This window comes from Mytilus galloprovincialis, chromosome 1 (genome assembly GCF_965363235.1).
Source record: "Mytilus galloprovincialis chromosome 1, xbMytGall1.hap1.1, whole genome shotgun sequence".
Lineage (NCBI taxonomy): Eukaryota > Metazoa > Mollusca > Bivalvia > Mytilida > Mytilidae > Mytilus > Mytilus galloprovincialis.
In genome coordinates, this window is record NC_134838.1 from 110,092,469 (window position 1) to 110,105,432 (window position 12,964).

General features: G+C 33.4%; 1 protein-coding gene across 1 annotated transcript in view; it reads left to right on the forward strand.

Annotated features, from left to right (window-relative positions):
* Positions 1-12,964, forward strand: part of LOC143050915 (phospholipid-transporting ATPase ABCA1-like) — a 54,475-nt gene that overhangs the window by 34,558 nt on the left and 6,953 nt on the right. Inside the window, exons 32-39 of the mRNA XM_076224021.1 lie at positions 1,439-1,545; positions 2,910-3,024; positions 3,331-3,517; positions 4,403-4,572; positions 5,182-5,359; positions 6,236-6,351; positions 8,014-8,164; positions 12,481-12,604. Coding sequence (XP_076080136.1) covers positions 1,439-1,545; positions 2,910-3,024; positions 3,331-3,517; positions 4,403-4,572; positions 5,182-5,359; positions 6,236-6,351; positions 8,014-8,164; positions 12,481-12,604 — 1,148 coding nt within the window. The remainder of the gene's footprint in view (positions 1-1,438; positions 1,546-2,909; positions 3,025-3,330; positions 3,518-4,402; positions 4,573-5,181; positions 5,360-6,235; positions 6,352-8,013; positions 8,165-12,480; positions 12,605-12,964) is intronic.

Below are 12,964 nucleotides of genomic sequence, written 5' to 3' on the forward strand. Positions count from 1 at the left end.
GAACTTGGAAACCAATGAGATCCCCACCCCTAAACCATATATATTCATGTATGGGACAATATAACAAATAAAATGAAATGTAGGGGAAGTCCCTAGGGTCACCCTACCCCCAGTGGCGGATCCAGAAATATTCATAAGTGGGGCCCACTGACTGACCTAAGAGGGGCCCGCTCCAGTCATGCTTCAGTGATTACCTATATAAGCAACCAAATTTTTTCCCCAAAAGGGGGGGCGGGCCCCCTGCCCCCTAAATCCTCTGCCTACCCCTACCTGTTTGAGAACTTGAAAACCGTTGAGATCCCTACCCCTAAATTATATATATTCATTTGTATGGGACAAAATAACAAATCATTTACATTTACTATGGGCAAGTCAGTTAGACCTCATCTTTGATCCCTGTTGTTGTGAACATTTGTCTGATTCGTGTCTCATAACTTTTGTACTATAGAACACACACTCAGTTTTCTTTCCAGGGAAACCAGTCCATTCATACTATTACATGTTCATACTACGTCAAATTGAACTTCTAGCAGTCAAATAAAACCAAGGTTAACTACCAAGTAGAACAACTGCAATCATTGGGAACTTGTACCACTGCAGACTCACCATAAAAAATATACATTGATATATGCATTGCTTTTGAAACCATGATAACATATAAATTATTTGCCTTAATAAATAAATCATTAGATAAACATGAATGTACTATATATGAATGTTTAATGTTGAGGCAACATTGCCACAGTTTTCATAATTACGGTTGCCTTGGTTTTTGGTTAACTGCCTTCAGCGCTTACAGCGCTTTGATTTAGAAAATAGGAAGCTTCTCATTGATCAAAAATAGTGTTTGTCAAACTGCTTTATATCCAACAAATTTTTTCAGATAATGTGTCTGGTTCAAATTTTATGAAATTTTTATATTTTGCGCAAAGGGTCAAAATAAATATTTTGTCAAAATTTTATGCAAATTAAACGAGCCAAATTAATTTTAGTCAAGGTGTTAGGTACCAACTTAAAGGCTTTCATGATAGACTTAACTGTCTATGTATTCCATGTGAATGAGTCAAGCTGATCTAATCCAAAGAGGAAAATATGCTTAAGCACCAAAATCAAAAAAATGGACCAAACAAATAAAAACTTTAACTGAGGTTAATTGTTTATGAACTTCATGATTTTTGACATGTACATTAACATGTAGCTTGGTTAAAATAGGTTTTTCAAGAACTCAATCTAACTCTGTTTTACATATTTATTGTTTTGGAGAAAATAAGTATACAGGAAGTTCACAAAGAAACTAAATATGATGGCAAAAATTGATTTTTGATAAAGATCCAAAGAGGTAGTCGGTCTTTTTCTAGATATATATAAATTTGACTTGATGGTATCAAAGTATTTTATTTACAAATATTTCTATAATTTGTGTATAATTTATTTCTAGCCTTCCATGTGACCAGAATATGAATGTTACAGACTTTATAAGACAGACAATGAATACAAATACAGTAGAATGTTCTTGTTCATCAGGAGTACAGGAATGTCCAGCTGGTATGTAGGTTTTATCATGTTGACCTACGAATACCTTGATAACTGATATCTCCTAATGGACTAATATTGCAATGACTTCTTTTTTTTTTGGAGATAAATGTAGAACAAAAAAGCCTCCTCCCTCATCAAAAAACCTTTAAAGATTAAAGATTTTTAAAAATATCATCAAAAAGCTTTTTTCTAAGTGCTCTAATATGTCCCACAAAATGGTCTACTGTATTCAGGCTTGTATAGTTCGCACTGGTACATAGTCCGCACCCCCTTCTCCCCAAGAAATTTCAGGTAAAAAAAACTTTTTGTAACTGTTAGAAAAAGTCTAATGAAATCGTGTGCGGTCGTTTGCGGTATTTTCTTGAAAAAAACTGTTTTCCATCATCAAACAGAAGCTGAAAATGCTTGTAAATGTTTCTAGAACGCTTCATGATTGTTAAAATAAGTTTAAAATCACTTAAAAAACAATTTAGAAACTTGTGTATGTTTAAACAGGAAGTTTGAAAAGCATGTGTAAAAGAAGAAAAAAATGGTGAGAGTCGAAATCCGTACATAATAGATATCACTATAATACGACTTTGAAAGTAAAACAGTCTTTAATTTATCTATCACATTAATATTTGAAGGGTCTTTAGCTAATGCAAACCATATTAGTCCGTATGAAACACCAAAACGGAACGAACAATAACCGATTACGTTTTGTAGTTTACAAATTGTAAGCTGGTTAACAGTTGTCTTTTTTACTATGTTTGTATCTTTTCAATCAAGCAGATACCAGTTTATTTCAACCAATGCATTGAAAAGAAACGAGAAATTTGTAATGAAGGGTTTAGTTTTTAAATTTATCAGTATTAATTTGATATTGAATAGAAATAACTTATTAATATGGATGAGTTAAAATTATTAGTTTAAAAAATGATAAGAGCACCCTCTACAATATCAATAACAAAGATGGCGGAACGTAAACAAACCACCTCGCCCGCGAAATTGAACTTCTGCTCTTATTTCTTGTTTATTGTACACTATAGTCCGCACCCCGTCTGGAAGGTCCAATTTTGGAGAATAAAACTGCAGACTATACAAGCCTTTTAACGGTATATATGTAATATACTGTAGATTCATTAATTTTCAATGATACAAATTTCATGGATTGAGGGAAAATTGCAGTTTCGTGGATATTTGATTTCGTGGTTTTGCCAAAGTCTGTATCAATGCCAATACGAAATTTGTTTTTTTTTTAACATTTAATTTCGTGGTTTACCTATTCCAACGAAATCCACAAAAGTTGGAATTCAACGAAAAATAATGTATCCACAGTATTTTTTTACTTGGTTGGTGAACTTTATTTCTGAGTATTCCTATTTCTGTTGTAGAATTACCTGAACCTCCCAAACAGATGTTATATTCCAATGACTATCTATACAACATGACGGGAAGAAATGTTAGCGATTGGCTGGTTAAAACAAATCATAGATACATGTCTAGAAGGTATGACACCTGATACAATAATTTAGCATAAATTTCAAGAATTCTAGAAAAAAAACTATACATTTTAAGGTTTATGATATGGATAGTTTATGACATATTTAAACTATCAGTTTGGATTGCGGAGCAATTAACAAAATTAAATTTTTACCCATATTTCACAGTCCACTGAACATAGAAATGATAGTTTGAGTGGTGCATCCGTGTACTAAGGACACTTTCTTGTTGTTTTTGTTTTAATGAAATATGATTAATGCAGTGTATAAGAGTCAAGGTTACTGCCACTTAATAATTGTATTTTATTTACAGATATGGAGGTCTATCCTTTGGTTCAGAGATACAAGACATACATAAAAATAGTGAACATGTCTCATCTGTTTTACAATCCCTCCTAGACCTGAATCTCACTGATCATAAACTGGTGTATCAACATACACAGATTTGGTCCAAAGTCATGGAATTGAAGAGCCATTTTAATACAGATAATATCAACAAAGTAAGCTTTATTTGCTAATCTATAATGTAGTTTTAGGAGTTTAATGCTGATTAATAACATGTAAATACAAACTGTTAGTATAAAACCATACCTGTCAACTCACCCGTTTTTTGCGGGTGACACCCGTTATTTTCACCTCTCACCCGGGAGTTTTTCTTTACCCGGCGGGTCCCGGGAATTTCTAACATTACCCGTTTCACCCGGATTTCTGACCGGAATTGTTTCCGGTATTTAGAAGTAATGCGACCTTCGGTTTTATCGGTCTTTTTCAATGTAACCAAAAGTCAAAATGTAGGACTGTTTATAACCTGAGCTGTGAAATAGCTTCAGGTTATTCCTGTGGAAAAACTAAAACCACCCAAATAGTAAAGAGGGTCCTTTCAGTTGAAAATAACAAAGTGGTAGTTGAAAACAAGCCAAGATTTTTTGTTTTGTCAAAACTTGCTAAAACATTACTGGTTTTGCCAAACAGCAATGCAGACAGTGAGAGGGCATTTTCTTTAGTAAAGAAAATAGCTACAGAGTGTAGGGCTGATCTTAATAAGGATACACTGTGTGCTCTTCTTTCTTGTAAAATGAATACACATTTGCATTGCTATGAACTGAAATCAAGTGCAGTTCTTTTAAAGAATGCCAAGTCTGCTACTATGGAATATAACAATAGTCTGAAATAAACTTGTATACATGTTCTAACTGTTTCATATACATATTGACTATATAAATTATATGTAAACATATTTTTGTTCTTCAATTGAGCCCGCAAAATGTCGTACGCGTTATGACCTGAAATTTTTTTTCTCAATGCAGGTCATGACCTGACTTTTCATTTTCAGAGGTTGACAGGTATGATAAAACAAAATTGTAATTCTTACTAAAACATTTTAGGTTTGGTATAACAACAAAGGCTGGATATCAGTGGTTGCTTACATGAACCTGATGAACAACATTATACTCAGAAGTAACTTGCCTTCAAATGAAGATCCTTCAGAATATGGAATCACAGCGTTCACACATCCTCTGGCTCCAACAAAACAACAGTCACAACATCAAGCACAGTAAGTAGAGAGTTGTCTCCTCTTAACAACATTATACTCGGGAGTAATTTCTCTTCTAATGAGGATCCTTCACAATATAGCATCACTGCCTTCACACATCTGCTGGCTCCAACAAAACAACAGTCACAACATCAAGCACAGTAAGTAGAGAGTTGTCTCCCCTTAATTCATCTATCTGCAGTACTGATAATAGTTACTTGAGAAAGAGGTGTAGCAATTTTAAAAGAAATTATCTTATAATTTTTGTTTATCTTGCCCCTCCAAAATTTTGTTTTGACCCTACATTGAAAATAGTGCATTCTGAGGCATTTTCAGACTATTTACATGGCATAAAAAATTAGGTTTCATAGGAATGTTATCTTTTTTTTTCAGTTTGTAAGGTCAATCTTGTGATATTGCATATTAAGATCAGAGAACTATTTTTTGTTTAAGCATTTAAACCTGCAATTTCATCTTTTGAAATGACAACATTCCTCTGGGTGCTGGCTCTTAATGAAAACCCTGGGTAGTGGACAATTTTAATGTATTTTAGAATGTTTGGAAAAGTTGTTTGATAAATGTATCCTACTTATTTTGTTTACACAGATAGAAAATATGTTTTATTTTCAGATTTAACAACAAGGCTGATATAGTTGTTGCTATCTGTATTATATTTGCCATGTCCTTCATACCTGCCAGTTTTGTTATGACTTTGATAGAGGAGAGAGCGTCATATTCCAAACATCTACAGTTTATCAGTGGAGTTACACCATTTGTTTACTGGATAACAAACTTTGTATGGGATTTGGTGAGTATATCACAAGTGAATGTAAAATTCAGAGGTGGATTTAGGGGGGGGGCCCAGGGGGCCCGGGCCCCCCCTTTTTGAGAAAAAAATTGGTTGCTTATATAGGGAATCATTGAAGCGTGACTGGAGCGGGCTTCCCTCTTAGGTCAGTCAGTGGGCCCCCACTTATGAAAATTTCTGGATCCGCCACTGAAATTTTGTTATACAATTATCATCAGTAAGGTATAAGAGTTGTAAAGTAGATAAAAAAAAATTGCATGTATTTTGGTCAAATCAGATTTGCTTTTGAGGTCAGTAAAGAATGTATTGTGATTTAACAAGCTCTTCCTTCATGTTATCTCATATTAATCTATTTATATATTGCACCATGGAATACTGGATAAACTCAGTATGGTAATTTATGTAAAATCATTAGCTTGTCATTGTGGTTAAGTCATTGCATTTTTATGTTACATCCATCCATCTCTCCTCATTTTTCTTTGTTTAGAGTATTGCATGTAATTAATTTAAACGCCTAAAAAACGAGTACTCCATAAATTTAAATCATTTCATAAAGGTATGTAATCATAATACATACTTCTGAACTCAAATACACAAAATATGTAACATACCATAATCTGAATTTTGACAATCCCAAATGAACAAGTTATACCCTTTTACTTTGTAAATTAATAATGATTTTTTTGTTCAGTTGTTCACAAAACCCAAAAATTCAATGAAAAAGGACAGTTTTTTTGTCATCTATTGCTTGATAACATTGACATGTATAGAGCAACTATGAATGCCCAAGAACAAAAGCTTTTTCATTACAATCTGAAAAAACTGAAATAATAAATAAAAGCTTTCATATTACATGTATAATCCTTTTATTTGCAGATAAATTACACCATTTGTACTTGCTTGTGTTTGTTGATTTTCTTGGCTTTCAAAAGAGAGGCCTACATTGGATTGGATAATCTCCCTTGTCTTGTATCCCTGCTTTTGTTGTATGGGTACGTTGTAATCTTTGTATATTATTTACTGCATGTTACTAAATTTAGAATTGTTTTAAAAAGATGTAGAGTATTCCTAATTTCTCTGCATGTTTTCAGCTATAACTGTTTAAAAATTCCAAATCAGCAATATGTGACACCATTTGTCTTATTATTATTAAACCTATATAGTTTTACCCTTGTCTGAAATTCCAATATTCCGTAATTCCATAATTCCATAATTCCGTCATTCCGTCATTCCGTCATTCAGCAACTAACCATTATACAGAGTTTTTTTCTAAACGCCTTCAGATATTGGGCTGATTTTTGGTGTGTGAGTTAACCTTGATGAGTTACAGATCAAGTTAATGTTTAGTTCTGCTCCACTAAAGGAGTAGGTTCAGTAAGACCCGTTTTTGGCCCCAAAATATAGCAGTTTTACAAAATTGTTAGAATTTAAACTATTAGTTATTTATTGGACAGTAGAATGGTTCTGCTACATAAATATGGCCTGTTTTTGACAATACAATGCACAAATATCGGGTACTAGCACCATTAAGTCATGCTAAATTACTGAAATCTTTACTATTCTATCATTTTAGTTAAATTTTAGACGGTTTTCGTGTAAAACAAAAGTGGCCACATTCGTGTTCATCCTCAATATTGAAATGTAAGTTGTATTTGATGATAATACATAACATATATAAAGGTCGAGGATGAACACGGATGCGGCCACTTTCATTTTTGACAAAAACCATCTAAAAAGTGACTTTTTTCGGCATATTTTGTAGATTTTTCATATTTGAGCTTGAATCAGATTGTTTTTAATGACTAAATCAGTTAAAATCTTTCACATAAACTAATTGATTCCAATCAAATAGACACTTAAGTGTTTAAAAAGTGTTCAAAATCTTATGTCAGATGAACCTGAAATTTGAGGCCAAAATCGGTCCTTACCGGACCTACTCCTTTTGTGGAAATTACGGGCTTTGGACTTTGAGAATTTGTTGAAAATCGTTGAAAATCACAGTTATATAGACTTTTTTTCTAAACGCCTTCAGATATTGGGCTGATTTTTGATATGTGAGTTAACCATGATGAGTTACAGATCAAGTTTAAGTTTCATTTTGCTCCACTAATTTTTGCAGAAATTAATGTCTTTGGACTTTGATAAATTATTGAAAATCACAGTTATACAGATTTTTTTCTATACGCCTCCAGATTTTGAGCTGATGTTTGATATGTGAGACTACCATCATGTTTGTGTCCACATGTGTTTATATTGAAATTGCAGATTTTTCAACTTTTTGGGACGGGGCCATTCTTGTCGCTTTGACACATCTAGTTTTTTTATGCCCCACCTACGATAGTAGAGGGGCATTATGTTTTCTGGTCTGTGCGTCCGTTCGTCCATCTGTCCCGCTTCAGGTTAAAGTTTTTGGTCAAGGTAGTTTTTGATGAAGTTGAAGTCCAATCAACTTCAAACTTAGTACACATGTTCCTTATGATATGATCTTTCTAATTTTAATGCCAAATTAGAGTTTTTATCCCAATGTCACGGTCCACTGAACATAGAAAATGAAAGTGCGAGTGGGGCATTCGTGTACTGAGGACACATTCTTGTTTATACTTATATGTATTTTTCAGTGAAAAACTAAATCCCAGTTATATTGTTTATTTAAGTTATGCCATGATACCAGTGATGTACCCATTCTCCAGATACTTCAGTGTTCCTAGTACAGCTATGGTCATCCTCAAGTCAGTTAATATTTTCTTAGGAACAACTTCAACTCTAGCCATATTTGTTCTGGAACTTCTGGCAGAAGAAGATCAGGTAATTTATTAATAGTTTTATACTACATCTAGTAGTGAAAGTTATAGAGAGTTCACAGAGTTTCACATTTTTAACCCAAATTGGAGTCTCTAGTTTAATCTAAACACATTTTGTTTTCGATCTGTGTTATGCTCATTTACCATAACTGTGACTGATACTGTTAATAAAGATATTCTTGTATAATTCTAATATGATTTGCATATCAACAAATACTTAAATGTGATTGGTCCGTTAAAGTTTCTTTCCTAAGTTTACACTTTGATAAACCATGTTGCCTAAACTACTTATGTTGCCTATGGAAACATAACGTTGAAGTATATTCATGCGCTCAGTAGTACACATGAATGGAATTCAGGGACGTAGAGAGAGTTAAAATCAGAAGGAATGATAAATATGTTCAGATAAAGAATTATAAGGATTAAACACATTTTTTCTAGAGGTTATTGATGTGTAAACTCAGTTAGTTACTCCTATAAAATATTTCAGCAAAATGGATTACCTTATGTGATTACCTTATGTAAAAGATTGTCTTTGGAAGATAAATCATATGAGACTTTTTAGCCTGAAGGGCCAAGTGAGCTTTTCCCATCACTTTGCGTCCGGCCTCCGGCGTCCGTTGTCGTCCGTCGTCGTTAACTTTTACAAAAATCTTCTCCTCTGAAACTACTGGGTCAAATTAAAGCAATCTTGGCCACAATCATCATTGGGGTATCTAGTTTAAAAAATGTGTGGCGTGACCCGGCCAACCAACCAAGATGGCCGCCATGGCTACAAATAGAACATAGGGGTAAAATGCAGTTTTTGGCTTATAACTCAAAAACCAAAGCATTTACAGCAAATATGACGGGGTAAAATTGTTTATCAGGTTAAGATCTATCTGCCCTGAAATTTTCAGATGAATCGAACAACCCGTTGTTGGGTTGCTGCCCCTGAATTGATAATTTTAAGGAAATTTTGCTGTTTTTGGTTATTATCTTGAATATTATTATAGATAGAGATAAACTGTAAACAGCAATAATGTTCAGCAAAGTAAGATTTACAAATAAGTCAACGTGACCGAAATGGTCAGTTGACCCCTTTAGGAGTTATTGCCCTTTTTAGTTAATTTTTAACCATTTTTCGTAAATCTTAGTTATCTTTTACAAAAATCTTCTCCTCTGAAACTACTGGGACAAATTAATCCAAACTTGGCCACAATCATCATTGGGGTATCTAGTTTAAAAAATATGTGGCGTGACTCGGCCAACCAACCAAGATGGCCGCCATGGCTACAAATAGAACATAGGGGTAAAATGCAGTTTTTGTTTTGTAACTCAAAAACCAAAGCATTTAGAGCAAATCTGACATGTAGTAAATTGTTCATCAGGTCAAGATCTATCTAATTTTCAGATGAATCAAACAACCCGTTGTTGGGTTGCTGCCCCTGAATTGAAAATTTTAAGGAAATTTTGCTGTTTTTGGTTATTATCTTGAATATTATTATAGAGATAAACTGTAAACAGCAATAATGTTCAGCAAAGTAAGATCTACAAATAAGTCAACATGACCAAAATGGTCAGTTGACCACTTTAGGAGTTATTGCCCTTTATAGTCAATTTTTAACCATTTTTCGTAAATCTTAGTAATCTTTTAGAAAAATCTTCTTCTATGAAACTATTAGGCCAAATTTAACCAAACTTGGCCATAATCATCATTGGGTTATCTAATTTAAAAAATGTGTCTGGTGACCTGGCCATCTAACCAAGATGGCCGCCATGGCTAAAAATAGAACATAGGGGTAAAATGCAGTTTTTGTCTTATAACTCAAAAACCAAAGCATTAAAAGCAAATCTGACATGGGTAAAATTGTTCATCAGGTCAAGATCTATCTGCCTTGAAATTTTCAGATGAATCGGACATTCTGTTGTTGGGTTAATGCCCCTGAAATGGTAATTTTAAGGAAATTTTGCTGTTTTTGGTTATTATCGTGAATATTATTATAGATAGAGATAAACTGTAAACAGAAATAATGTTCAGCAAAGTAAGATCTACAAATAAGTCAACATAACCAAAATGGTCAGTTGACCACTTTAGGAGTTATTGCCCTTTATAGTAAATTTTTAACCATTTTTCGTAAATCTTAGTAATCTTTTAGAAAAATCTTCTCCTCTGAAACTACTGGGCCAAATTTAACCAAACTTAGTCATAATTGGGGTATCTAGTTAAAAAAATGTGTCCGGTAACTCGGCCAACAAACCAAGATGGCCGCCATGGCTAAAAATAGAACATGGGGGTAAAATGCAGTTTTTGGCTTATAACTCAAAAACCAAAGCATTAAGAGCAAATCTGACAGGCAGTAAAATTGTTGATCAGGTCACGATCTATCTTCCCTGGAATTTTCAGATGAATCGGATAATCGGTTGTTAGGTTGCTGCCCCTGAATTGGTAATTTTGAGGACATTTTGCCGTTTTTGGTTGTTATCTTGAATATTATTATAGATAGAGATCAACTGTAAACAGCAATAATGTACAGCAAAGTAAGAACTAAAAATAAGTCACTATGACTTAAATAGTCAATTGACCCCCTAAGGAGTTATTGCCCTTCATAGTCAATTTTTAACAATTTTTCTTAAAATTTGAAGATTTTCAATAACATTTTCCACAGAAAGTACTGTTATAGATAGAGATAATTGTAAGCAGCAAGAATGTTTAGTAAAGTAAGATCTACAAACACATCACCATCCCCAAAACACAATTTTGTCATGAATCCATCTGTGTCCATTGTTTAATATTCACATATACCAAGGTGAGCGACACAGGCTCTTTAGAGCCTCTAGTTATAGATAGTAATAAACTGTAAACAGTAATAATGTTCAGCAAAGTAAGATTTACAAATAAGTCAGCATGACTGAAATGGTCAGTTGACCCTTTTAGGAGTTATTGCCCTTTATAGTCAATTTTTAATCATTTTTCATAAATCTTAGTTATCTTTTACAAAAATCTTCTCCTCTGAAACTACTGTGCCAAATTAATCCAAACTTGGCCACTATCATCTTTAGGGTATCTAGTTTAAAAATGTGTCTGATGACCCGGCCATCTAATCAAGATGGCCGCCACGGCTAAAAATAGAACATAGGGGGTAAAATGCAGTTTTTGGCTTATAACTCAGAAACCAAAAAATTTAGAGCAAATCTGACGGGGTTAAATTGTTTATCAGGTCAAGATCTATCTGCCCTGAAATTTTCAGATGAATCGGACAACCCGTTGTTGGGTTGCTGCCCCTGAATCGGTAATTTTAAGGAAATTTTGCTGTTTTGGGTTATTATCTTGAATATTATTATAGATAGAGATAAACTGTAAACAGTAATAATGTTCAACAAAGTAAGATTTACAAATAAGTCAGCATGACCGAAATGGTCAATTGACCCCCTAAGGAGTTATTGTCCTTTATAGTCAATTTTTATAGATAGAGACAATTGTAAGCAGCAAGACTGTTTAGTAAAGTAAGATGTACAAACACATCACCATCACCAAAACACAATTTTGTCACGAATCCATCTGCTTCCTTTGTTTAATATTCACATAGACCAAGGTGAGCGACATAGGCTCTTTAGAGCCTCTAGTCTTAAATCTTAGTAATCTTTTACAAAAATCTTCTCCTCTGAAACTACTGGGCCAAATTAATCCAAACTTGTCTACAATCATCATTGGGGTATCTAGTTTGAAAAATGTGTCCAATGACCCGGCCATTTAACCAAGATGGCCACCACAGCTAAAAATAGAACATAGGTGTAAAATGCAGTTTTTGGCTCATAACTCAAAAACCAAAGCATTTAGAACAAATCTGAAGGAGGGTAAAATTGTTTATTAGGTCAAGATCTATCTGGCTGTAAATTTTCAGATGAATTGGACAATCCGTTGTTGGGTTGCTGCCCCTAAATTGGTAATTTTAAGGAAATTTTGCTGTTTTTGGTTATTATCTTGAATACTATTATAGATAGAGATAACCTGTAAAAAGCAATAATGTTCAGCAAAGTAAGATTTACAAATAAGTCAACCTGACTGAAATGATCAATTGACCCCCTAAGGAGTTAATGTCCTTTATAGTCAATTTTTAACAATTTTCATTGGGCCAAGTTCATTATAGATAGAGATAATTGTAAGCAGCAAGAATGTTCAGTAAAGTAAGATGTACAAACACATCACCATCACCAAAACACAATTTTGTCATGAATCCATCTGTTTCCTTTGTTTAATATTCACATATACCAAGGTGAGCGACACAGGCTCTTTAGAGCCTCTAGTTTTGTGATTGTTTTTGACATGTTTAATTTCAGACTTTAAAGGATATCAATGACAAGCTGCATGAAGCTTTATTATTCCTGCCACAGTTTTGTCTGGGAAGAGGACTTCTGGATCTGTCCAGGAATCAGGTGTACAAAGATGCTTTTAAGAAGTTTGGTAATTATATTTAGAGAATTATAACACTGTGAGGTTTATAAGAGTAAAAAGATTGCACTACTGAGGTACTAAAAATAAATTAGTCAATACCAGTTTGGTTTTCGACTCATTGGTTGATTAGAAAAACTTAAATCTCAAAATGATAACATTTTTTTGTAAAATTTGTAAGTAAATATAACACAATACATTAAATTAGAAAAAATAATTCTCTCAGCACAAATTTAGATTAATTTAAAGTAAAATGGTACTCATTTCTATAATCAAGCCTTAGTTACACTTATATGAATCCTATATAAAGTTAAATAAAAGATGAAGGAATCATAGTATGATGGCCAATGGAACAACTATCCATCAAAGATC